The sequence below is a fragment of the Mandrillus leucophaeus genome, unplaced genomic scaffold (genome assembly GCF_000951045.1).
Source record: "Mandrillus leucophaeus isolate KB7577 unplaced genomic scaffold, Mleu.le_1.0 Scaffold289, whole genome shotgun sequence".
NCBI classification, from domain to species: domain Eukaryota; kingdom Metazoa; phylum Chordata; class Mammalia; order Primates; family Cercopithecidae; genus Mandrillus; species Mandrillus leucophaeus.
Window position 1 is genome coordinate 90659 of NW_012103020.1, and position 26738 is coordinate 117396.

Here is a 26738-nt window from a genome sequence, read left to right on the forward strand (position 1 = left end):
AAATAACAAATATGAAGAAAATGTGTTTATTTGGATTTGTGATTTGTATTAAATAGTTATAAAGATTTGACTTATAATGGTATATAGTTCATATTAAAATGCTAAACGTACAAAAGTTTTTAAAACCAGTAAGCTTTCCTTTCCACCCTTTGGATCTAAAAATATTGATCCAATTACAGTGTCTCTGCATTTAAAGAGTTTTGTCACATAAAGTCTCAGTGGTTTGATTAATTATTCTTCTGTGCTTAGCACCATGGTCTCTTCAGGTTTTCCAGCAGAGATGGACTATATGGATAAATTAAGGCACTAGCTTTAGATAATTCTCCTGGTTTTCTCCCTCTGATACCAGTGAAAATCTATTGACACTCAGAAGCAATTAGAAAATCTATTGACATTCAGAAGCTACTTAGAAAGATTTAATAACCAGAAGCTCTTGATTGTTAAATTAATTTTCCTCACCTTAGCAGTGGAAATGATCTCAGAACTTTCTTTTTTTAGGTATATGTACTTGTCCTAGTAAACCTATTTACATTGCAGTTTTTCTTTAATACAACATTGGCCTTGTAAGCTATCGAGATGATTAAGCTTACTAAAATTTTGTTTGGTTCCCACTGTACTGACCCTACCAGCATTATGTGTGCCACCTTGTTTCAATTATTTATTGTTTACTTGATGGCATTAGTTCTTTTTTAGAAATTTCTTTATTTTTAATTGACAATAATTATATATATGTATGGGGTATAGTGTGAAGTTTTGCTGCATGTATGTATTGTGCAATGATCAAATCGGGCTAATTAACATATCTATGATGTCACGTACTTATTTCTTGTGGTGAGAACATTTCAAGTCCACTCTTTTAGGACTTTTGAAATGTGCAATACATTATAATTGACTATAGTCACTATGCTGTGCAAGAGGTCAGTGGAACTTATTCCTCCTGTCTAACTGAGACTTTGTTGGGAGGATTAATTCTTAAGCAGCTTTTCCTTCTGTTTCCCATGCTCCCTTGTAGAAATGGGACGTCAGCTTCTGCCCACAGCCAGGTCTTTTTAGAGCTTGTCTATCATGCATGACTACACAGCAAAGGAATATGGGAACCCTCTTTTCTCAGGCATCTACCGCAACTATCCTTCCCTAGACCTCCATAACCATTGATGCTAACACGTGTAATTACATTTCTTAGGACAACTACCAATAATTCAATCTGCTTTGAATATATTTCTCCCTCAACCATGGGTGTAACTTAGGATCATTTTGGAAGCTCCTATCCACAAGTACCTAGGGATACATATCAAAATGAAAGGCAGAGACCTTACATCACCTTATTCAACCCATGGCTGGCGGGCAGCATGGAGCTCAAGACAGCTTCAAATGCGGCCCAAACCAAATTCGTAAACTTTCTCAAAATATTGTGAGGGATATGTGTGTGTGTGTGTGTGTGTGTGTGTTTTAGCTCATCAGCTATCATTAGTGTTAGTGTATTTTATTTGTGGCCCAAGACAATTCTTCCAGTGTGGCCCAGGGAAGCCAAAAGATTGAACATCCCTGCCCTACATACTAAAGAAATTCAGAGAAGGGGAAGTCAGAGTGGTCTGCTGGAGCCAGGTGTTGATTCATGAAACAGATGAAACATGAGACCTGAAGATTTAGAAAAGATTTCAGTGGTCAGAGAGGACACTGGACATTGTGGGCAGGGGGCAGACATAAAGAGAAAAGGCACAGAAGGAGAGAAGTGAACATGACATGTTCAGAGTAGGATTGAAAAAACAATCTGGCAGGTGCCAGAGGCATGTAAGGGCACACTGGGAGATGAGAAAGCAGTGAGGGGCCTGATTGAGAGGGGCCTCTTTCATTCAGGAGAAGTGGAGCTATGTAAACAACAATAACAGCTGACTGTGGTGAACTAGGAAGATTATCTGGTACTGAAGTGTGGACTGCAGAGGGTAGATCCTGCAGACAGTGAGACCAGTTTGAATATCACTGTGATCATCTGAATATTGGGGATAGTAAGTAGCAACAGAAACACAATCCTTTAGGTAAGTAAAGATTTTATAAATAATGAGATATAATGAACCAGAGTCAAAATGATTGTAAGAAGAACTATGATGCCACTGATAAAATCAAGGGACTCTGGGAAAACAGCTATTAATAGCTTGGTGAGGAAGTTTGGACATCTTGAAGCTGATGTGGGACATTCAAGCTGAAGGGCTGGGTAGGCAACTGAATATGCAAAACTGGACCTCAGGTAAGAAGGCAGTGAAATGCTGAGTGTGGAGACATCTCTTTGTGCTGAATAGCTTCCTTCTTCCACCCTAATCTTCCCTACGTTTTCTCCAACCTGCTCCACAGCCTGGAAACCAAGTTTGGACCATCTAGTACATCAAGCTGAACTTCCTTGTCTTCCGGTTTTCAGTAGAGTTCAGTCCAAGGCAAGCACCGGCAACAGATTGGAGCGGTGAAGGAGAACATAGTTGAGGTGTCTCTTTCTCCTGGCTCCTTGTTTTGAGATCTGGCTGGGTCCCCGCCCAATGGAAAGTCACAGCTCCTAGCCATTAGCACATGAGAACATGTAGGCTGTAATGGCATCCTCAGGCTGGTGTATCTTCAAATCTTTCTTCCCTCTCAAGGGGACAGATGCGAGCCCTTCCAACCTGCAGGGCTGATTTGAAGTAGAATGTTTATAACCAGACTGCCAGTGAGTCCTCAATGAGAGGAGAGATTAGAGGGGAGAGATCAAGGAGTCCATAGAGTCTCATGCTACTGATGTTCTAGTGTTTCTCAGCTTGGGTAAAAGTTTGATAAGCTACTCGAGGAAAGTCACCGAACAGGTACTGCGCACCCACCACGTGCCAGGCAATGGGGCGCTTTCCCTAGTTTATCGCTTTTAACGACCTGGCAGCGGTTTATAGCACGCGCTGAGCCCTAGAACAGGAAACAAAGGGTGCAGAAGTTCTGCGGGAAGGCGGCTTCCCAGGGCGGTGTGCTGGGGACCCACCCACGCGGCACCGCGGGAAGGGGGCTCTGCGCGCTCAACTCGGTCCCGGGGACTGCTCGCCGCCTCCACCCGCCGGCCTCCCGCAGCCCGGTCAGCGCCATGAGGACCAAGCAGGTGAACTTGCTGATCACCCTGGTCGCCGTCGCGCTTTTCAGCTTCTCTTGTTTCTGCATCTACAGGATAACTCAAACCAGTAAGCGGCGGGCCCTCCTCCCGCCTCCTTTCCTGCCTCGGGGGCTTCGGGGCCGCAGGGATGCAGGCGAGGCGGGGTGGGCTGGGGCGGGGGCTATGCGGGAAGCTGGCGGTGGCCGCCTGCGCTGCCACTGGGAGGCCCGCGTCGGTGCTCACGTTCCGGTCAGCGGCGGCTGGGCTGTAACCGGCCTGCGCGCGCGCTAACGGATCTGGCCCGGGGTACCCACCGCTCCCTTTTCCTCAAAGGTTCAAGGGCCCCATCTGTGCCCTGCTTTTCCCCTCTCCTGTTCTTCCTTCTCGAAACTATAACTGTCTGACCCCAAGAACTGCTCTTATACAGCCAGCGTCTTTCCGCATCTTTCCTCCTTTGTGGTCCGGGTTACATCACCAGGCCACGCTTCGTGCCTCCCTCCTCCCTGGAGTGTTTTTGGCATAGCTGAAAAGAGGTGGTAGAAAGGAGAGGGATGTCACTGAACGCCTACAGCGCCAGCCCACAGCCTGGACTTCTCGGATGGACCGCCGGCCTGCGTTCCGCTCCCACACACTCAAGATGTAATTTCGCCTGGCCTATAGAAGTGCCAATTTAGGAAACAAAAGTACAGGTTGCCCAGTTTAATTTCAATTTCAGATAAACAATTATATATTGGTGTAAAAAATGCATGGGACATAATTATTCTAAAATATTTCTATCTTTTTAATTTTAGTTTCAAATTTAACCAGGCATCCATACTTGATCTTTCAACCCTAGTTGTCCGCGGTGTAAAATTTTATCGTTCAAGTAGTTGAATTTCTCAGTTTAAGACTTAGGAATCCTGTAAATTATGATCCCAGCATTCCACGATTGCTCTTACGTTGTTTTCAGTTAAATTTTCATTTATTTACACGTGTGACTTAAGTGCACACAAGGTAATCTTGGTAAGAGTGCTGAGGTTGAAGTTTGGGAGTGGCTTCATGTTTTAGCTCTCCAGTTAAGACTAGATTTTATCCTCATATGCACAAAATATTCTATATCCTGCTTGTTTCAAAGATAAGGAATATATATTAATTTATCTGCATTATAATATGTCTACTCATCTTTATAGTCATTTGACAAAGTTTCCCTCCTCTTCGTTTTCTATAAAGAACATTATCCTAATGTCTTTTTATTTATTTTAGCACAATGAACAATGAGCACATTTATAACAAAAAATAAATGATTTCTTGTAATTAGAAAGCAAAATGTAAAGTTTTATAGTAATTTTTTTTTTTAGGTGGAGTTTCGTTCTTGTTGCCCAAGCTGGAGTGTAGTGGCGCGATCTCGCCTCACTGCACTGCAACCTCAGCCTCCCAGGTTCAAGCGATTCTCGTGCTTCAGTCTCCTGAGTAGCTGGGATTGCAGGCATGTGCCACCACGCCTGGATAATTTTTGTATTTTTAGTAGAGATGGGGTTTCACCAAGTTGGTCAGCCTGGTCACAAACTCCTAACCTCAGGTTATCCACCCACCTCTGCCTCCCAAAGTGCTGGGATTACAGGCATGAGTCACCGCACCCAGTCTAGTAATTTTGGAAGGTAATTTAGAATGTTAACATCAGAAGTTTTAATACCATTAAATACCACTCCAGGTTGGAGTGCAGTGGTGCGATCTCGGCTCACTGCGACCTCCGCCTCCAGGTTCAAGCAATTCTCCTGCCTGAGCCTCCTGAGTAGCTGGGACTACAGGTGCGTGCCTCCACGCCCAACTAATTTTTGTATTTTTAGTAGAGACAAGGTTTCACCATATTGGCCAGGATGGTCTCGATCTGACCTTGAACAATCTCTTTTTAAAAACTCTTGATTTAGTAATCAGGAGTTCACGAAGAGCTCTACTGGGCAGTTTGTCTATAATCCGAGGTGGTGTCAACTGGGACATTTGGAGCTGAAGACTCTACTACTAAGAAGCCTTTTTCCCTCACAGCTCTGGCATCTCTCTCTCCTCTCCCCACGCAGTGGTGCATCCTCCAAAGCCTCTCCTCATGGCTTGGGTTTGTTCCTCACAACATTGTGGTCTTAGCAAAATGATACCTTTTTTCCCCCCCACAAGGCAACTACCTTTTAAAAGGCAGGAAGTGGAAACTGCCAAGCCAGTTAAAGGTTATACCCCAAACTAGTACTCCATTGCTTTTGCTCTATATTACTGTAGTGAAAGCAGTCACAGGGTGAACCCAGATTCAAGAAGGTAGAGAAATTGACTTCTTCAGGAGTGACTGGGAAGGTCAAAGTGCACAATACCATTTGGCCTGGAGGTCATCTTTGGAGAAACAGTCTGCTGCACCCTCTTCCTCCTTTCTTGTGCTTCCCTTGTGGTACTAGGGTGGGAAAGAGCTGGGGGAGCGGAGGCTTTCTTCCATGACAGCAACTTGGTGGTTTCAATTTCTCTGGAAGGCACTTGGATGTGGCGGATACCTAATGCTCTTGTAGGGGTAGTTTGTGGCTGCTTCTGAGCACCTGCTGTGGTGTCTCTGCTATCTATTCCCTGAAGGGATATCCATCCTCTGCTTGAATTCTTCCTCCCTACCTCTGCCTTTGCCACAGCCCCTTGGTGCTGGGAATCTTCTGCCTGGCAGAAGACCTTCTTGCACATGGCCTGCAATATTCACTTGAGCCACAGCCGACTCATATGTCTTTGCCGTTTCAAGCTGCATGCCTGCAGGCTACTTCATATGATCCCGCTCTTGGCTTCGTAGCGTCTCTTTCTTTCTCCTGCCTCTTTTCATCTGGCGGCATGAGAATTTTGGTAGGTCTAGCAGTTCCACAATTTTCAGGGTAAAAATGTTCTTCAGCCCCTGAATGAGTGACAAGAGGGCTCATCCTAGAGCACCCAACTTTATTTCCTGGAGATCTTTCTCTCTTGCCTTGATGGAGGGAAAACGCCCTCATCCCCATCCAGTTGGGGAAGGGTTTCACCAATGTGTATGACCTTGTGGGAATATGCCAACAAAATAGATTGTTATTACTGTCCATGGGACAGAGGAGGAGCTCCCAGATGCAGCTGTAAGTCAGCAGAATCCAAGGTCCAAATGTGGGTTATTTCAGAGAATAATTGAAATGTCTTGTGGAATTTAAAATATATGTACAATAACAATGCACGTCAGCAATTACAAGAAAAGTTAAGAGAGAGGAAATGGAGTGAAATTGCACTAGACTTGTAGAACTATTGAGAAGTCAGAATGTAAGAATTGGTATTCGACTATTAAGTCGAGGATTCATGTTGAAGTATCTAGTTGAACCACTAAAATAAAGTAAAATAACATAACTATATCACTAATTGCATTAAGTGTGCCAAAAAAGAAATTAAAATATTTCCTGATTGGATATATGACAAAATTCAACTTGATGATTACTAAAAGAGACATATTTGAAATTTAAAGACAAATTTTGGAAGAAAAAGGATGGAAAATACCCACAAACCCAAGCCAAAATGAAGTTGATGTAGCTGTATTATGTTATCAAGCAAATGGGCCCATGGTCCAGTGCATGCAGAATCCAGTAACTTTAACAACGGCTTTTGAGAAAAGAATTTTTTTTTTTTTTTCAAAACCAGCCAGCAAGAAGATAAGACTCAGACTCAAATCTGTGTCTCTTATTGGGTCTGGGCCAAGTTTTAAGGGATCACAGGACAAGGGAAAAGATTTAGGCAAGTTAGCTTGGCAGGGTCTAATTGGAGGGCTTCCAAGCTGGCCATTGATGGTAAGGTATGTTGAGGCAAATTTCAGCTCCAGATCTTCTGGGCCAACAGACCCCTCGCATCTGAAAGAGTTCCAGCATTCAGGTTCTGGTCATGTTCCAGGCTTCTTGATTCAGAGGGAGGATTCACTGGTTCTGGGTGTGGTTGGAGGTCAAAGTTTTTGCTATTGCACTTGCCCATGCTGTATGAATTGCAGTTTTTGGCTCTGTTACACCTACAAGCTAACTGGACATTTTTCAACAAAGTAGGTCCAGTTTGGGCTGGTCTTGTGGTTATATTAATACCAGCAAAGTAGACTCTAAAACAAAGTGCAACATAAATGTTGAATATACATGGAAAAACCACTAGCAATTGAGAAAATGCAAGTTAAAAACATGAGTTACCAGTTCATGCTACTCTGTTCCTTCAATTAGGAAATTAGACACTTAATGAGAATATGGAGCTTTGGGAATTCAAACTTCTCTTGGAGGAGTATACATTCAGTCACGTCTGTTATGAACAATATGCCTTTCCTATGTCTTAGGAATTCCACTACTGGTAGGGTTGAAATTAGTGTACAGCCTTATCAATGGTTTATGGCCAGTATCTGTTCTTACTGATCAGCACCTATACCATACATGTGGCTAAATATTTTAAATAATGGCTCTACCACCAGATATATCCTAGGGAAGCTCTTGAACATGTTTACTAGGAGATATGTACCAGAATGTTCTTGATAGCATATCTTATAATTGTTACCAACAACAGAAGAGACAAACATGTTGTGGTATATTCAGTACACTGGAACATTTTACATCCATAAAAATGAATAAACTACAGCTTGAGTCATCAATATAAATAAATCTCAAAAGCATAGATTGAGCTAAAAGAGCAAGTACAGAGTTTTATTTATTAATGTATAAAGCCAAGTGTAAGTCAGCTTGCAAAAATAGTAAAACTATGAAGGAAAGCAATAAATGATTAAAACGAAATTCAGGATTCTGCTTATCTGGGGCTAGGGAAGAAGGAGAATTGGATCTGGGAAGGAAACAGGTAGAATATCTAAGGCTAAGGTAGTTCGTGATGGGTTCATGGATGTTCATTTTTATTATTATCCTTTAAACTGTCTTATATACTCTTTGTAATGTCTAATATATTTCACAATAAAACCTAATGCATACAGGAGCCACTCACAGGGAATTTAAAGGGCTTAGTACATAGTTTGATTTGATTATTGCAAAGCATACATAGGGGGAGTAATCTGAAATGTCCTTTATGTTTTTAGTTTCATCTTCTAGTAATTGCCTTAGATATTCTTTATTTGGAACCACACTGGATACAAGTAAACTAATAACAACTTTAAAGTGACCGGCCAATGCTTTAACATTATACCTTTTGCCCTTCTATTTACCCCCTGAGTGACTGACATACGTTCCCCAAGATAAACTGTAGTAGGCCATTCTTGCATTGCTATAAAGAAATATCTGAGACTGGGTAATTTATAAAGAAAAGAGGTTTAATTGGCTCCCGGTTCTGCAGGCCCTACAAACATGGTGCTGACATATGCTCAACTTCTGGGAAGGCCTCAGGGAGCTTTTACTCATAGCAGAAGGCTAGGCTGCAGGCAGGCATGTCCCATGGCAAAAGCAGGAGTGAGAGAGAGTGGCAGGGAGGTGCCACACACTTAACCAGATCCCAAGAGAACTCACTCTCATGAGGATAGCACCAAGCCATGAGGGATCATCTTTCCCCATGACTCAAATACCTCCCGCATTGGGGATTACAATTCAACATGAGATTTGGTGGGGACATATATTCAAACTATATCACGTACCATACCATTTCACACTCTATGCACTTACGGTGTTTTTTTCTGAGGCTGGAATGCCCTTCCCTTCCTTCTGCTGTAGGCAAGCTTCTGTACATACAAGTTCTCAAGTCTTCCTTCTTCTCTCAAACCTTCTCCACCTGCCCTACTCCTCAGTTCTCCTTAAGAATTAATCATTCCTGCCTTCCTGTGCCTGTGGCACTTTGAGAATAATTCCATTTTAACAATATATTATAATTAGTCAAGTTTAAAAATATGCACCATTCCCACATTCCTTGCAGCCTGATTGTCAGGAGCCAGATTTTATTCGTACCAATTTAATTTAGAGCAGGAACCAGATTTTATTCATGTTTATTTACCTACCACATAGCACATGGCAAGTATGTAATGGAAGAATAGAAATCTCAGCATGCTTCTTGTTACTGGAGATGTTTAGTGAATGAAGTGAGGTCAAGTCACGTTCATGGCTATGTTGTATAGGATCTGGTAGACCAAGGCAAGTAAGCACTCAGGGAACTATTTATAGTCTTTGAGCAGTGTTTCCAGAAGATTAATCAGGGATTGGAGGTGAGAGACCAATTAAGAGGCAATTATAATAGTACAGCTAAAGGCAATAAAGCTTGAACTATGGTAGTACCAATGATGATAAAGAGAAAACCATGAAAGTGGTCTGTCACAGTCGTTCTCAAATTTTAATGTGCATAGCAGTCAACTGGGAATCTTATTAAAACACACAATCTGGCTCAGTAGGTCTGGGGTGAGGCCTGATATACTGCATTTCTAACAAGCTCATAGCTGATGCCGGGGACTTATGCCATCCAGCATGATAGTCAGGTGGCTTTGAGGCACCTGAAATGCAGCTAGTGAGTGCAACTGAGAAACTGCATTTTTAATTTATTTTAACTAGTTTGAGTCTACATTTAATAACTGAAATTGTGCAAAATATTTCTCCATTAAGCAAAACTGTACTGTTTTGGTAGGATTACATTTCACTATAATTATTAAAAGTTAGCATCTGAATTGAGATGTGCTGTGAGTGTAAAATACATGCAGGATTTAGAATATTTAGTACAAAAATGTAAAATAGCCCATTGTTTACTTTTATGTTGAGACATTTTGGATATATTGTATTAAATAAAATACATTGTTTAAAATTACTTTCACTTGTTTCATTTGTTTCTTTTCACTTTTTAAAATGTGACTACTAGAAAATTTTAAATTACAGATGTGGCTTGCATTTTATTTCTACTGGAACACAACACCTTGGAGCCTTGCTGTGAGAGGCACAAAGCAGTGGCACTTAGGATCTAGCCTGGAACCTATTTTTAATGTGCAGAAGTCACATTCACCCACTGCACACTTGAACTGGTGTTTGTTTTCACAGTTTCACTACAGAGATGCCCAATTGACTCAAAGCATCTCATTATTGTTTATTTCAAACCTTTGCAAAACAGTGTTATAACATTTCATCCTCACTAAATACCTGAGTAAATATGCAAGTAATTTCAATATTTTAAATAGAATATTGATGAATGAATTACCAGGGAAAAATGTACAAGAAGCAGATCTAAGATTAGAGATTATGTCCTTTAACATTTGTTTATGGTTGTTGCTGTAAATACTGCTTCCTCTAGAGAAAACTTTCTTTTCATGTTTACTAAATTGATCCCTAGGGACTGACCTACAATGTAGAATCCCACATAGGTTGCATCACCCATGATATATCAACTCAGAACACGCAATCCATTTTGCAAAGAGAACATTACCTGGGAAACCCTAATATCATGGGCTTAAACTACATCCCCCTCTGAGGTTTGTAAGCATCTTCAAATAGTATCTACAATATGAATGTTTAAAGCTCGTCTGGATAGGTGCAGTTCTTTTGATTAAAGCATGATTCAGTTTAAGAATCACTAAAATTAGTTCTTATACTGACAAGTCCATTCAGTTTGTTAATTTATTTATTCATTAAGCATATATTCATATAAGAGCTACATGCAAGTCACTGTTTCAGATCATTGGAATTTAGTAGTAAAAAGTTCTTGCTGCTCTCAAGTTTACATTCTAGAAATCTCTGGAGTGAAACATCAAAGCAGTCAATACATAATATGAAGTCAGGTGGTGATAAGTGATTTGAACAATGAGAACACATGGACACAGGGAGGGGAGCATCACACACCGGGGCCTGTCGGGGGGTGGGTGGCCAGGGGAGGGATAGCATTAGGAGAAATACCTAATGTAGATGACGGATTGATGGTTGCAGCACATGTATACCTATGTAACAAACCTGTACCTTCTGCACATGTACCCCAGAACTTAAAGTATTTAAAAAAAAAAAAAGAATAAGGGAAGGAGAGGGGTGTGCTATCTTACAAAGGATGGCAGGATGGGCTTCCCTGAGGTGGTAATGTCTTAGCAGAAAACTGAATGAAATTAGGGACCTCCTGCCACAACAGGATATGTAATAAAACAATGAAAGGATATCGGGGAAGAGCATTCAGTGCTGAGAACATTGCAAAAGCCAAAACCCTAAGGTGGGAGAGTGTTTGGTTCATGTGAGGAAGAGCAAGGAGGCCAGTGTGGGTGATGCTGGGCTCCCTCAGAGTGAGGCAGGAAGGGTAGGAAATTAGACCAGGGAGGAACTCAAGGACTGATCACACAGTGCTTTGTGGGACATGGTAAGGACTTTGGTTATTTTTTTAAGTGTGACGAGAAATATTTTGGAGGGTTTGGAGCAGGGGAGAGGAATTATCCAATTTTTGCCACAGGCTATCCACTTGTGTACTCTGGTTCAGACAAAACAGATGAATGGAAAAATATTAAATGTTTCAACCCAAATGTATCACCATTGCTTTTTTTTTTTTTTTTTTTTTTTTTTTTTTTTGAGACAGAGTCTTGCCCTGTTGCTCAGGCTGGAGTGCAGTGGTACAATCACGGCTCCACTGTGGCCTTGAACTCCTGAGCCCAAGCAATTCTCTCACTTTGATCTCCCAAAGTGCTGGGTTTACAGGTGTGAACCATAACATCCATCCAACATACAGACTTTATTTCCTTTGAATACATACCCAACAGTGGGATTGTTGCATTATGCAGTTCTATTTTTAATTTTTTAAGGAGCCTCCATACTGTGTTCCATAATGGCTACACCAATTTATATTCCTGCCGACAGTGTGCAAGAGTTTCTTTCTCTCCATATTCTCACCTTTTGTCTCTGATGATAGCCATTCTAACAGGTGTGAGGTGGTAACTCATTGTTTTAATTTGCATTTCGCTGATGATTTGTGGTATAAAGCACTTTTTTATATACATGGCCATTTGTTTGTCTTGTTTTGACAAATATCTATTCAAATCTTTTGCCGATGTTTTACTTTTTTTGTTTGTTTGTTATTGAGTGTTTGAGTTTCTTACATATTTTAGATATTAACCTCTTATCAGATGTATGGTTTGCAAATATTTTCTCCCACTGGACAAATTTGAACCCATAGATTGTCTCTTGGGTTGAAATATTTTCAATCCATGTTGTCTCTTCACTCTGTTAATTGTTTACTTTGCTGTGCATAAGCTTGTTTAACTTGATGTAATCCCATTCATTTATTTTGTTTTTTGTTGTTTGTGATTTTGGAGTCATATCTGAAAAATCATTGCTCAGACCAAGGTCATGAAGCTTTTTCCTAATGTTTTATTCTATTAATCTTACAGTTTCAGGTCTTACACTTAAGCCTTTCTTCCATTTTTAGTTGATTTTGTATGTAGGTTAAAATAAAGATCTAACTTCATTCTTCTGCATGTGGATATCTAGTTTTCTCAACACAGTTTTATTGAAGACACTGTTCTTTCCCTGTTGTGTGTTCTTGGCAACTTTGTCAAAGATCAAGTTACTGTAAATGCGTGAATTTATTTCTGGTTTCCCTATTTTGTTCTATTGGTCTATGTGTCTTTTATTATGCCAGTACCATGCTGTTTTGATTATCATAGCTTTGCAATGTATTTTGAAGTCAAACAGTGTGATGTCTCCAGCTTTATTCTTTTCATTCAAGATTGTTTTGGCTTTTTGGGGTCTTTTGTAGTTTCATATGAATTGCAGGGTTTCTTTTTCTGTTTCTGTGAAAAATGTAATTGGAATTTTTAAAGGGATTACATTGAATCTGTCGATTGTTTTGGTAGTATAGACATTTTAACAATATTCTTCTAATCCATGAACATGTGATATCTTTCCATTTATTTGTGTATTCAATTTCTTTCACCCAGATTATATAGTTTTCAGTGCACTGCTCTTTCACCTCCTTGATTAAATTTATTCCTAAGTATTTTATTGTTGCCATTGTAAATGGGGTGGTTTAATAGATTTCTTTCCTGGATAGCTTGTTGTTAGTGGATAGAAACTCTACTGTTGATTTTGTATCCTGAAACTTTAGTTTATGTGCATCATCATTACATCTCTTCACAACAGCTCTGAAGCAGGGATTTTTGTGTATGTATTTACACCAAAAGGAGCAGAGGCAAAAAAAAAATTAAGTAATTTTCCCCAGATAACACAAATATTAAGCATATTATACATGATTTGACATCAGAGCCATCAGAACCCTTAAAAGAATATTCTGTAATTTATTTAGCAAATTTCCTACTGTTGGGCACTTTGGTCGTTTCCAATTTTTAAAAATATTGCTAAATACTGGCCTATGTTAAATATCCTTAGTCCAAATCTGTGTACATATCCCTCATAATTTTCTTCAGATAATTTCTTAGATGTATTTTTGGGGGGTTAATGGGATTACACTCTAATACAAATCTGATATACGCATACCACGGAAAATTTGGAAAAAAAAGAAGAGCACAGAGTAATAAAGCAAAAAATCATTGATAACCTCACCTTCCGCATATCACTATATTTAACATTTTGTTCTTTCTTTCCAGTCTTTTATATTTGTACCTATGCATGTATTTACACGTGTAGTATACACTATGTGTATATCGTATTGTGTATATATACATATAATACGTATATAGTACTATATATAACTATATTGAAACTTATATTTTACATTCTTATCTATTATAGATAATTGTGTGACACCATTGCTACATGTACAAATATATACATATATTTTCATTGCAGATAATCGATTAATTAATTGTAGAAACCATATTTTGGAGTTCAAAGAAAATATGCTACACTTAAGAAACAAAACTGAAAAAAATAGCCAAGAGATGATGAAAGTTTTGAATCGAATAAAGTATGAAATTACAAAGAGAGAAAATTTGTCAGGAAACTTAGGTTTGTGTTGATTTTGTCTTTGTATATTGTGATTTGTTTGTTTTGTTTTGTTTTTGGAAATGTAGATTCAATGTCTTATGATTTTAGGGCATCTTCTCTCTATAAACTTAACTAAATCAGTACTGGTTCTTTTGTTGTGAGACATGCGAAAATCAGGTAAGAGATATCACTGACCTACTTTCTCTCATCTCGACCAGGAAGTAGTCTTCCTGTGCTTTCCGGCTCTGTGAATTGCACCACCATCCACGATCCATTCAAAAGATGCAACCAGAAACCTGAGGATCATCTCTGACCCTTCCCTCTGCCTCTTGCATACTTCCATGTCAGTAATAAGCAATCCTGGTTGGTTCACCATTCTATCTATCTCAAAAATTTGTCCACATTTTCTATCATCATTTCTGCTACATTAGTCAGGCAACCTTCCGGCTTTATCTGAGTGACTAGTAACATACAGCTAATTTTTCTCATATAAACCTTCAGTGGCTTTCCATTTCTCCAGGGCAAAAATTCCTGCCTTGTGCATCCCCTTTGTACTCCAGTCCTCCCCCTACTCTTAATCCCTGGCAACCACTGATTAGATCTCTGTTCTTATTGCTTTGCCTTTTCCAGAAGCCATACAAATGCAATCAAACAATGTGTAACCCTTTGAAACTTGCTTCTATCACTTAGCATAGAATTCACCCAAATTGTCGTGTGACCAATTGTTCTGTTTTTAGTGCTGAGTAGCATTTCATTGTATCAATGTTCAATGGACATATTGTTTATCCTGTCACCAATTGAACGGCATTTGGGTTGTTTTCAGGTTTGGGCAATTAAAAATAGATGTTCCTATAAGCATTTATGACATGTGTTTGGTATGAAGATAAGTTTTAATTTTTTTACAATTAATATGTAGAAGTAGGATTGATAGGGCATAGGTAAGTATATGTTCAATTGTATAAGAAACTGCCATACTGTTTTCCAGAGTGGCTGTACCATTTTTCACTCCCTCCAGCAATGTATGAGAGTTTTAGTCACTCCAGTTTATTATAGCCATTTTTTAAAAATAGGCTCTTGCTCTGTTGCCCAAGCTGGAGGGCAATGGAGCAATTATGGCTCACTGCAGCTTCCACCTCCTGGGCCCAAGCAGTCCTCCTATTTCAATCTCTCAAGTAGCTGGGACTACAGTCATGTGCTACCACACCTGGCTAATTTTATTTTTTGTAGAGATGGGGTCTCTCTATGTTGCCCAGGCTGATCTTGGACTCCTGGCCTCAAGCAAGCCTCCCACCTCAGCCTTCCAAAGTGCTGAATTACGGGACCATGCCTGTCCTATTATAGCCATTCTAACGTCATGATATCTCATAGCTTTATGTTGCATTTCCCAGAAACTAATGATGTTGAACATTTTTACTATTTGTCATCCAGATGTCTTCTTTGGTGAAATGTCCGTTCAAATGGGGAATGCAATGGCACAGTCATGGCTCACTGCAGCCTTCACCTCTGAGCTCAAGGGATCCTCCCACCTCAGCCTCCTGAACAGCTGGGACTCCAGGCACATGCCACTATGCCCCACTGTGTGTGTGTGTGTGTGTGTGTGTGTGTGTGTTTAGAGATGGGGGTTTTGCTATGTTGCTCATGCCGTTCTCAAACTCCTGTTTTGCCAATTTCTTTAATTGGGTGATTTTGTTTTCTCACTGAGTTTTAAGAGAGTGCTACACATTATCCTGGATACATATCAGATGGATATGTGACTTGGAAATACTTTCTTCCAGTTGGTGACACTCTTTCATTCTCTTTATGATGCTTTCAGGGGCAAGCATTTTTAATTTTTGATGAAGTCTAATTTGTGAATTTTTATTTTATGTATTTTGTTTTTTGTGTTGTTATATTGTATCTAAGATCTCTTTACCTATCTCAGGGTCATGAAGGTTTTCTTTTTTGTTTTTCTTTATTAAAAATTCATAGGTTTATGGTTTACATTTATGTCTATGAACATTTTTAAGTTAATTTTTATAAACAGCATGAAAAACAAGTCAATGTTCAGTTTTTTCCACATAGATGTCCAAGTGTTCAAACACCTTTATCAACTGTCTTTTCTGCAGTTACCTTTGCAACTTTGTCTTAAGTCAGTCAACCATATTTTTGTGAACTTACTTCTGTATTCTATGGTCTGTTCCATTGTTTATATATCTATTTTTTATATGACACTGTTTTTACTACATTGTTTATTATGAATTAAAATTGGGCAATGTGTGTCCTCTAACATTTTCTTTTTCAAAATTGTAGAGGCAAATTCTAATGAAGGTTACAAATACAGTCATTAAATTTTAGGGTCTACAAAGCAAAGCTATAAAGATACAAATTTAATAAAGTGATATTAATCAAAGTAGTAGAGTAAACCAATTATAGCATGTTTCAGTTATACCTCTTTCATTTGGAATTGACAGTTCTATTGTCCTCCATGTATCTTATAATTCTAGGCTTAAATTAAATATTACTTTATAAATAAATATGAATCAATAATAGTTGAGCTATATTTTTAGCATTATTATTTTGACAATTTACATTTTGGAGTATTTCTTTTATATATTGAATGCTAAATGAATCTGTGAGTTTATTAACACCCCTTTAAAAAAATTATTCCAGAGGGAGAAAAATCCTTATAATCATATACTCAGAAGCATTATTTTTTTTTTCTTTCAGTTGCACAGAAAGCAGACATATTGAATAAAAATGAAACAGTATCTAATACATTTGAAGACTTAAAGTTCTTTTTTCCTCATATAAGGAAAGAAGGCAGAATTTATCCTGATGTAATCATTGGCAAAGGGAAAACTGGTGGTAAGAAAACTTAGAATTGGAAAATTAAATACAGGTATTTTGATCTTTGGGGACATACTTTTAAGTTTTAAGATGTAACCCATTAATATCTTAGATTGATACGCAGACTACCAGCCTATCTGGCATTAATTTGGATTACTGGAAGTCAGTATATTGTCTGGCAGAAAATAATAGTTTCATAAACATTTGGTGACTTGAATTCAAATTTAACGTAATGCAAACGCTTTGAAAATAAGAAATATAAGTCAAATATAACTAAGCATATGCCAAATGTCTGGCAAATTTTTTCTCCTTGGTTTTGGTAAATCTATGCTTACCTGGTTATTTTCCTATTTCCCAGTCTTTCTGGAGACCAAGGTCAGTAATAGCTTTATAGAACAGGTGATGCTTGAGGTAAGCCTTGACACATAAGTTCAGGTTCACCAGGTATACAAGACAAGAAGCTTTGGAGTTTGAAGCAGGAATATTAAGCTAAGCCTCAGGATACCTGCCATTCCTATAAACCTCACTCATTCCAGTGAGTGAGTCGCTCTAGGCCAGGCCCATCGGCTCCATGTTTTAACACACAGTTTCGTTGGAACATAGTTATGCTTATCCATTTACTTGTCTATGTCTGCTTTTGTGCTCCAATGGCGGAGTTGAGTAGTTGCAACAGAGATGGTATAACCCAACAGCCAAAACTGCTCACTATCTGCCCCTTTATTTAAAAAAAAAAAGTTTGCTGACTTCTGTTCTAGACAGTTCCAGAGGACGAAGTAGTGTTGTTTTGTATCATATGCCTCTGATGACATCGTTTATCTACTGCGTTCTGTGTTCCACTTACTGAGTTCTATGTTTTCTTACATTATCTCATTTAATCTTCACAATCCAATGCAATAGGGCCTATTATTGTCATCTGTTTTTTACACCTGAAAAAACTGAGGCTTAGAGAAATTAAGAAACTTCTTGAGTTCATACTTGTAAAACTCTTTACCTGTATATACAAATACATGCATACGTGTGTGTGAATGTATGAGAAAGTACAAAAGCTACAGTTTGTAGGATGATGAAAAGTTGAAAGACGCAAGCAAGAAGAACAATGCATAGAAGTGATAAGATATTAGATACCAAGAATAAGCATAGCCTTGCATAAGCATCATCAAATGTAAGCGGAAGCCCATGACACAGAGTGAAAGGAAGGAGGGAGAGCTAGGGTGGTGTTTGGGAGAAGCAATAGACCTTCTTGTATAGGGAGTCGGAGGGTTGAGGTAACCCAGTTATTGGAGCTGTGTTAAATCCAGAAAAATTTTCTAATTCCCCAACTATTTCCTGATCTTCCATCATGCTGTATATATTTATCCTTGTTCTGAGGCCCTTTTGATGGCTTTTCTCAATTACCAGAAGCAATATAAGGAAGATTCTGTTACAGGCAACTAAAAAACTCCTAACACATGAAACATATGTAAGAGGATTGAAGCCTGTGGCAAGGTCTACTAGGGAATCCATCATCAGTCTTGTTTATTCTGTATTCTGAATAGATCTCAGATAATTTCTGCCTTCTGAAGCCCCTCTGTAACTATTTTTTATTGATCTCGTCATCATTTTTTGCCTGGTTTATGGAAACATATTTGTAATTTCTCTCGTGATTTTGGTATCACCAAAATCAATCCATTCTTCATACTTTCCTCAAAGATATGTTAGTAAAATTCATCACCGATCATACTTGACTCTTGCTTAAGATCCTTCAGTAGACCCTCAGTGCACATGAGGTGAAGTTAGCCCCTTGGCAGGGTATATGCACAAAAGACTATATCTTTCAAATTTCAGTCTCTGCCATGCCTCTCCTTTCCAGAAACCACAAACCACTTGCAGTTCTCACAGACAGGCCAAGCTCTTTGAGAACAGATAGGACAAGCTTCATATATTCTGCATGTGCTAACCACTGCCTATAATGAACATACCTCCTCTGGCAAACCATAACTGATTTGTAATGTGACTCCCTTATCCAACATGACTTTTCAGCTTAAATGACAACTTCTCTGTGAATTCTTCCATGTCTCCTCATTTAATAAGCTTCTACACTGTTCTGGGCACTTCTTAGGCCCTGGGATATGGGGTGAACAAGACATAGACCCCACCTTCATAGAGCCAAATGATAAGGTAATTATAATATAAAGTGACTAGTGCTGTGATAAGGGAAATACCAGAGTGGAGCCAAAATCCTATGCTATGCTTTCTGGAAGAAGAGTCATATAAGCGACATGAAGGGTAAAAGAATTGGAATAGAATAAGTAAGAAAGTGGTGGGCGGTGGACAGCGGAAAGTAGAGGGTGGTCATCCAGACAGAGGAAAAGAAACGTGCAAAAGTCAGGTGGTAAGAAGGCCTAGAAAGGATGTGTGTCTTGCATGCACAACTGGGGCTGAAGGGTATAAGTAGCAAGACCATGGACGCAGGCCAAATAATAAAGGGGCTTGCCCATTTATTGTTTGTTCATTTTCAACTTATTATCATTACCATGTGGCAGTCTTTATGTTAGTGCTGGATTTATAATGTAAGCACACATGAAGGTGTCTCTGCTGTCACCAAGCTGACATTCTAGATAGGAATGAGTAACAACCGAAGGGGTGATGAGTACTATGAAAGATAAGGTAAGAATGCATAGCTGGTGAAAGGATTAAGTAACAATTTGTGATCCAATGACTAATATTTAGTTGAATCCTGAGAAATAAGTAGAATTATCAAAGGAAACTAGACGAAGAAGAGTATTCTAGGCAAAAAGAATGGCGTGTGCAAAGGCTTCGAAGTGAGAGTGGTATTTGGTCAATTCGAAAAGTGTGGGTAGTTGAAAAAAAGGGATAGATCAGGACCAGGTCACTAAGAGCCTTTTAAACTCTTGTAAATGCAATGTAAGCCATTCCAGGAATTGCCTTTATACTGTAGCTTACAGCTTGAAACTTGATTCCTGCCTCAACCTATCCATAAAAATCAATTCCAGGTGGATTGCAGCTCTAAATATGAAAGGCAAACAATAAACGATTAGAAAATCACTCAGGAGAATGTCTTTATGACCTGAAGATAAGCAAAGATTTCTCAATAAGACCCAGAAAACCCAAACAATAAAGAAAATGGATGACAAATTGCACTACATAAAAATTAAGAATTTCTCTTCATCAAGGGGCAAAACAAAGAAAAGGGAACCAAGAGTGGGAGATAATATTTAACAATAACACATATAACTGACAAGGGGCTCGGATTCAGAATATATAGGGAGTATCAATACAATCAACAAGAAAAATGCAGACAACTCATTAGAGAAACGGGCAAGAGCTTAAACAAGGATTTTACAAAAGAGAATATCCAAAAGCCAATATGTAGCCCTGCACGGTGGCACATGCCAGTAATCCCAGCACTTTGGGAGGCCGAGGTGGGCAGATCACTTGAGGTCAGAGTCTGAGACCAGCCTGGTCAACACGGTGAAACTCTGTCTTTACTGAAACAACAAAATTTAGCCTGGCATGTTTGTGCACACCTGTAATCCTAGCTACGCAGGAGACTGAGGCAGGAGAATAGCTTGAACCTGGGAGGTGGAGGTTGCAGTGAGCTGAGATTGCGCCACTGCACTCCAGCCTGGGCGACAGAGTGAGACTCCATCTCAAAGAAAAAAAAAAAAAAGCCAATAAACATATGAGAATATGTTCAAACTCAGTGGCAATCAGAGAAACACTGATTCGTGCTGTTCCTTCCAAAGTTCCACGGTTTTTCTTAAATAAATACTTCTCAGTTTATCAGGGCACTGAAATGACTGTTTTGACCTTTTTTTTTTTTTTTTTTTCCAGTTTTATTACTGCTTTCTAGAAAGAGGATTTTCTGAGCTTCTCACTTAGCCATTCTGGAAGTCCTTATCCCTACCTTAAAGGTGGGGACATCAGGCTGGAGAGGTTGTATATCTTGCCTAAGCCCATACGTCCAGGTACTGGTATAGTTAGGATTGGTAGCCTCAATCTTAGCTGCACCCGTACATCCAAGATGTGTACATCTTGGAGCTCTAGTGCTCCAGCTATTCTTGGGCAACAAAAGTTACTTAGAGGTGTGAATTCATTCCATCAAATCATTTAGAAATTACTTCATGCATTTTTTTCACAGATGAAAATATTTCATAGTGATTTTTTCCTGTTTTGAGTCCCAGTGCCTTGTTAGGAAAAGAAGAGAGAATCTGCCAATATGTGACATTTTATACCCAGTTAGATGAAGCTATAGTAAGTGGGAAGTGGTTAGTTTTATTTTCGCTACACCAAAATCTTTTAATATGAGAACGTCTTGGAGTCTATTTAGTGCTTTTACTAACAATCCACTGCAAATTTCCTCAAAAAGAAAATGAAATATGTGATAAAAATTAACACAGTTTGGATTATTTTTGTAATACAGTTTCAAACACTCATTTTATTACCATAAGACTAACCCAAACATAGGAATAAGCATAGAATGCATGCTAAACTGTGTTTTTCTCTGTGGTATGGAATGATGATTTCATACTCCTATGTCCGCAGTTTCTTTTGCGCTGGGTATTTCCACTGTTAATAGAGGAAATTATAGTTACCTGAAACAGACACTGACCTCTGTTGTCTCCAGGATGACGCTCTCCGAAGAGAAGGATTCTGTAGTGATTGTCTCGGTCGCAGATGTATGTATACAAAATAAGGAGCTCTCCTTACTCTCACCCTATGGTCTCCAAATTCCCTTCCTCAATGGTAATAATCATTGTACCATGTTGAAAACTGTTTTCTTAATTTTAAAAAGCAACCCATAGATGCCTTTTTTTGGATACTAGACAATATACTTAATACTTCCTCAATACTGCTGAGAAGGAATTAAACATGTAAATCTAAAAGGAAAACATAATGGCTTCATGTGGGAAATATAAGATTGCTAAATTTGAATTGCATTTAATATAGAATCCCTGCCTACTATGTGGCTCAGAAGTTATATTTACAAACAAAATTAAAATTATTAAAATAGATGCTAGTAATAAAATGTGCCCAGTCCAATAAGAAGTTCGTATATGAATCAAGAGATAATTTGTATTAAGTAACAACAGCTATGATTAGAGACTTTCTTATGCTTGAGAGATGGTAGATGATTTTTATAGACATTTATAACCTGTATTACATCCCTGTGAAGTAAGTATTACTGTCCTGATTTTAGGGATAATGGACCTAGAGCTTAAAGAAGGTAAGTAACTTGCCCGGTAATTAATAGAGCAGATTCAAGCCTAGGTCTCTTTAATGGCTCCAGAGATTTCCACTTTGTTCCTAACACCATTTAAAACTATAAAGTACTGTGTGAATGTCAGCACCATAAGACTTTTTGGAGAGAAATTTGGCAACCTGTGTTAAATTTAAATGTGTATATACTTTATCTCAGAAATTCAAATTCTGGGAACTTACCCTAAGGAAATAATCAGGCAAGTGTATAAAAACAGGAAAAATGGTTGGGATTCATGCCTGTAATCCCAGCACTTTGGGGTGCTGAGGAAGGAATGTCACTTGAGCTCAGGAGTCTGAAATCAGCCTGGGCAACACAGCGAGATCCCCATCTCTACTGAAAAAAAAAATTAATAACTAGATGTGATGGTGTGCAACTGTAGTCCTAGCTACTCGGGAGGTTGCAGCAGGATAATCATTTGATCCCAGGAGATAGAGCCTACAGTCAGCCGTGATTGCCCCACTGCACTCCAGCCTGGGCTACAAAGTGAGACCCTGTCTCAAAAAACAAACAAAAACCCAGTAAAAATATGGCAGTATAGTATGGAAGTTGAGAACAGACTCTGGATTTAGATGACCAAGGTTAAAATGCCAGCTTCTCTACTACCCAACCAGTGAACTTGAGCAACTTACTTAACTTCTCTATGCCTCACTTTCCTTTATCCCTAAAATTGTGATAATCATATTGCCTATGTCATAGGGTTGTTGGGGGATGAAATTAGCTAATATATTGAAAGTACTTAGAATGATGTGTGGCACAGAGAAAGTGCTCAATACATAATTATTTCAAGGATTTTCAGTGCACCCTTGTGTTATGAAAGCATAATATTAGAGACAACCAAAATGTCTACCCATAAGAGGCTGATAAAATACCTTGTTATATATCTCTACAATGTAATACTCTGTAGGCATTGAAAGAAGAATGAGTATCTATACTCACTGATATAAAGTGATGTTCATGTCCTATTGTTAAGTGAAGAAAAGCTGTAAAGCATCATGTTTAGCATAATGTTATCTATATAAAATAGGAATGAAGGAAGGAAGGAAAAGATGGAGGGCGGGGAAAAATATACAGAAACAAATGAAACATACAAAGAAAACAGAAAATGAGCAAACTTTGGAATAATGTAAATGTATCATTAATATAAATAATGGTTATCTCTAAATGCTGGGATTAAGAGGAATCTTTGTTGTCTCCTCTTTATTCTTTTTTGCTATTGCTTGAATTTTCTATAATAAAGATGTCTTTGAATGCAGAAAAAACTCTAAACAAAACAAGCAATAGAAGAACTATTAGAAAAATAGAAATGAAAGATTCAAGTCATTGCATCCAGGTTGAATTTATTAATATTAAAAGAAAGCATGCACATAATCTCCAAAATGTTTCATCCTATTTCCTTATTTTATATATTAGAATGTTTATTTCTTTGCTGTTAGGACAACACATGTCTGTCTAAAATGTTCAGATTTGTTTAATAAAACATTGGAGGAAGATTTTTAAATGGAATATAAAATGCTTACAAAATATGACTTTGATGCTGTGTTTAAAATATAATATGTTTCAGTGTGTGACAAATAGCCAGTGATTCAATTTATGGTTAAGAGCCTCCAGTACTATAATAGATTTATCTACATCGTGTCTGATATTTTTAAACAAGAAACTTGAGTACATACATCCAGAGTTGCCTTTAGAGTACTCGGATTCAACAATAGAACTGTCATTGTTGAAAATATTTTCAAAATTTTGTATTGGAAATGCTTATGGGCCCTGAGGCTACATCTTGTAAATGCCATGTTACTTTTTAAAAAATTATCCCAAGAGGGTAAACCATCAAAAGCTTTTTGCAGGAGTCTGTCATCTAATCTAGCACACTGTTCAATGAAGAGCAGGCCCACAAAGTTTATTGTCAGGAAGGTAAATGGGAATCAAGCTGAGTAATACTGTCTGGAGAAATATGATGTAATTTTGAAGTAAGCTTATTGTCATTTAATACTGAGGAAAGGAAGAGTAGTTTTCAAAAAGAGTAGTTCTTTGAAATAAGCCATTCATAGATGACCATTTTTAGACCGAAACATCTTTAGATATATAATATTTTATGTAATCTTATATATCTAAAGGGTATATAATTTTAAGGGTAAGCTTTTAAGGGTAAATTTTGGATTGTAATATTTCACATGGTGGCAAAGGGAAAAGAATGAAATATTTCCTGTATTCAAGTCAAATTTTTTTGAGAACATGGATATTTTTAAATCTTTTAATAGAAAGTAAAAACACTAAAATTATTAGTATGTAATAACATTTCACACACAAATTAGATTTATATGTAACAAAAAAGTTGTATTAATAGAACTATGAGACATGCTTAGTATCAGTAAAATATTGTTTCTCATTTTTAGAGTAATGAAGATTATTTACATTCTGTTGTTAAAATGATTACAAGAAAGTAAGTACTGTCTGATATATTTTTAAATTAGCCACTTTCATTTTTCTGTCTTTTTTTCTGTCCAATTGTATAATTATTTTCTTAGTGATCATATTCCTTTTAATGAGTATAGCTGTGCAGAAAGAACCTGTAGTCCTTTCTAAGCTGTAATGAAGTATGGCTTAATGGTTTTCCCCAATTTTGCTGGATATCTACCAATTAGAATTTATATTTTTCATGTTATACTGTTTATCCTGCATGATAACCATTGGTATGAGAGAAGCCTATTGAGTTATTTTTAAAACACTCCTGTATCCTTTACTGTATGAAGTTACTTCACCACTTCTGCTTATAATCTTTAGCTGTAAGCAGCCGAAACACATATGGATTAACCAATATGAAACTCTTTATCAAGCAAGATGCTGTGGAATGGACCCTGCCTCCCAAATCCTATGTTCAAATGGGTGATACAACTTGAAAAAGAAACAAAAAGAAAGGAGAGAGAGAGAGAGAGAGAGGGAAGGAAAGAAGGAAGGAAGGAAGGAAGGAAGGAAGGAAGGAAGGAAGGAAGGAAGGGAGGGAGGGAGGAAGGAGAAAGGAAAGGAAAAGGAGGGCCAGGCATGGCGATTCACACCTGTAAGGCCAGCACTTTGAGAGGCCGAGGTGGGTGGATTGCTTGAGCCCAGGAGTTCGAGATCAGCCTGGGCAACATGGCCAAACCCCGTCTCTACCAAAACAAATAGCCCCCAAAATTAGCCGAGCCCTGTGGTGTGCACCTGTAGTCCCAGCTACTAGGGAGTCTGAGGTGGAAGGATTGCCAGTGCCTGGGAGATGGAGGCTTCAGTGAGCCAAGATCATGCCACTGCACTCCTGCCTGACAGAGTGAGACCCTGTCTCAAAAAAAAATTATAAAATAAAGAAAGGAAGGAAGAGGCTAGCATTGTCCCAGTGGTAATGGGGAATAAATATGACAACATGTAGAGGAAGAAGTATTTAACTCTACCTGCAAATATCAAGAAGGACTTTCCTGAGAAGGTAATAACTGAGCAGAGTCTGAAGGAATAAGTAGACATTCTTCAGGCAGACAGGGGAAAAAGGTCATGCCCGATAAATAGAATTGCTGGGGAAGACGGAGAGACCAAAGAAGGAGCATGCTAGACTTTTGAACATGAAAGTCTATTTTGGAAATGGGTATTTGGAGTTAAGGCGGAAGGACTGGTGGGAGATAAGGCAGGGGCTGATGACGTCACGAAGGGGCTATGCACCATGCTAAGGAAGATGCACTCTGTGCTATAGACCAGGGCTGCAAATGTGGCCTTCAGGCTGAATCTGGCTGACAGGCACGTGTTTCGTTTAGCCAGTAAAGTGTTTTGCTTATTTTATTTTTCCTCACCAAATAGCTCTAGTGTCTGAGGCAGTTAGTTGTTCTAGTCAAAACGATTCCAGCTAATAAGTGTAGAATGAATGGAATTGGAGAATCACCGTTTTGAAGCGCGGCCTTAAGTCAGACGGTGGGGGGAACTTTACGAGGAAGTTATGCCTCTCAGTGTCCGCACAGGAAAACTCCTGGTCGTTCAACTAGAGGAAACAGGGAATTTCACACAAACAATTGGTCAAAACAAGTTTCAGAGGACTGAGAGTGCGGAAGGGAGAAGAAAGAGCACAGAGCAGCGTGAAGGAGAGGGCGTTAAACCCGGGGATCAGAGGCTCTGGAGGTCGGCCTCCTCAGCAGCTGGAACCTCCGCCGCCGCAGGAGCTGAAAGAGGAGGAGCGTCCTCGGCTTTTACTGCCTTCCAGTCTCTTGTCACTTACTGCTTCCCGCAGGCAGAGGCCAACCGATACCCCGCTAGCAAGGGCGCCCCGCAGGTCAGGACGCACTGCGGAGCAGTGAGGTGCGACATGCAGTGTGAGCTGAGAATAGCCAGGGTTCAGGGACCCCACCCTCACCTCCAGCAGCTCGGGGTCGCTGAAAGTCTGGCGACGAAAATGATGCCAAGAAAGAACTATTGAAAGTTATTCTCCCGACTTAAGCAAAACAACAGAACAAAACCAAAAACCCTGAATGCAATCAAGCCTTAGGAGCTGAATTCCAGTTTACGGGATACACAGCAATTAAAGGAAGCCATCTGGGGCAAAACAATCAAGATGTGGGACCTTCTGTAGAAAACTGATCCAGATTCTTTAAAAAGTGGAATGGGGATGGGGGAAGAAAGAAAAATGAAGGTTACCGGTCTAGATAATAAATTTTAAAAAGAAATAGGGATAATCAATTACAAT

The 26738-nt window shown here is 38.8% G+C and overlaps 1 protein-coding gene across 1 annotated transcript in view; it reads left to right on the forward strand.

The window, feature by feature from the left end:
* The first annotated feature begins 2942 nt into the window (after nt 1-2942).
* The window catches only part of MGAT4D (MGAT4 family, member D), a 56694-nt gene continuing 32898 nt past the window's right edge, over nt 2943-26738 (forward strand). Inside the window, exons 1-5 of the mRNA XM_011985615.1 lie at nt 2943-3188; nt 13816-13974; nt 16660-16797; nt 21325-21458; nt 24436-24482. Coding sequence (XP_011841005.1) covers nt 3095-3188; nt 13816-13974; nt 16660-16797; nt 21325-21458; nt 24436-24482 — 572 coding nt within the window. The 5' untranslated portion in view covers nt 2943-3094. The remainder of the gene's footprint in view (nt 3189-13815; nt 13975-16659; nt 16798-21324; nt 21459-24435; nt 24483-26738) is intronic.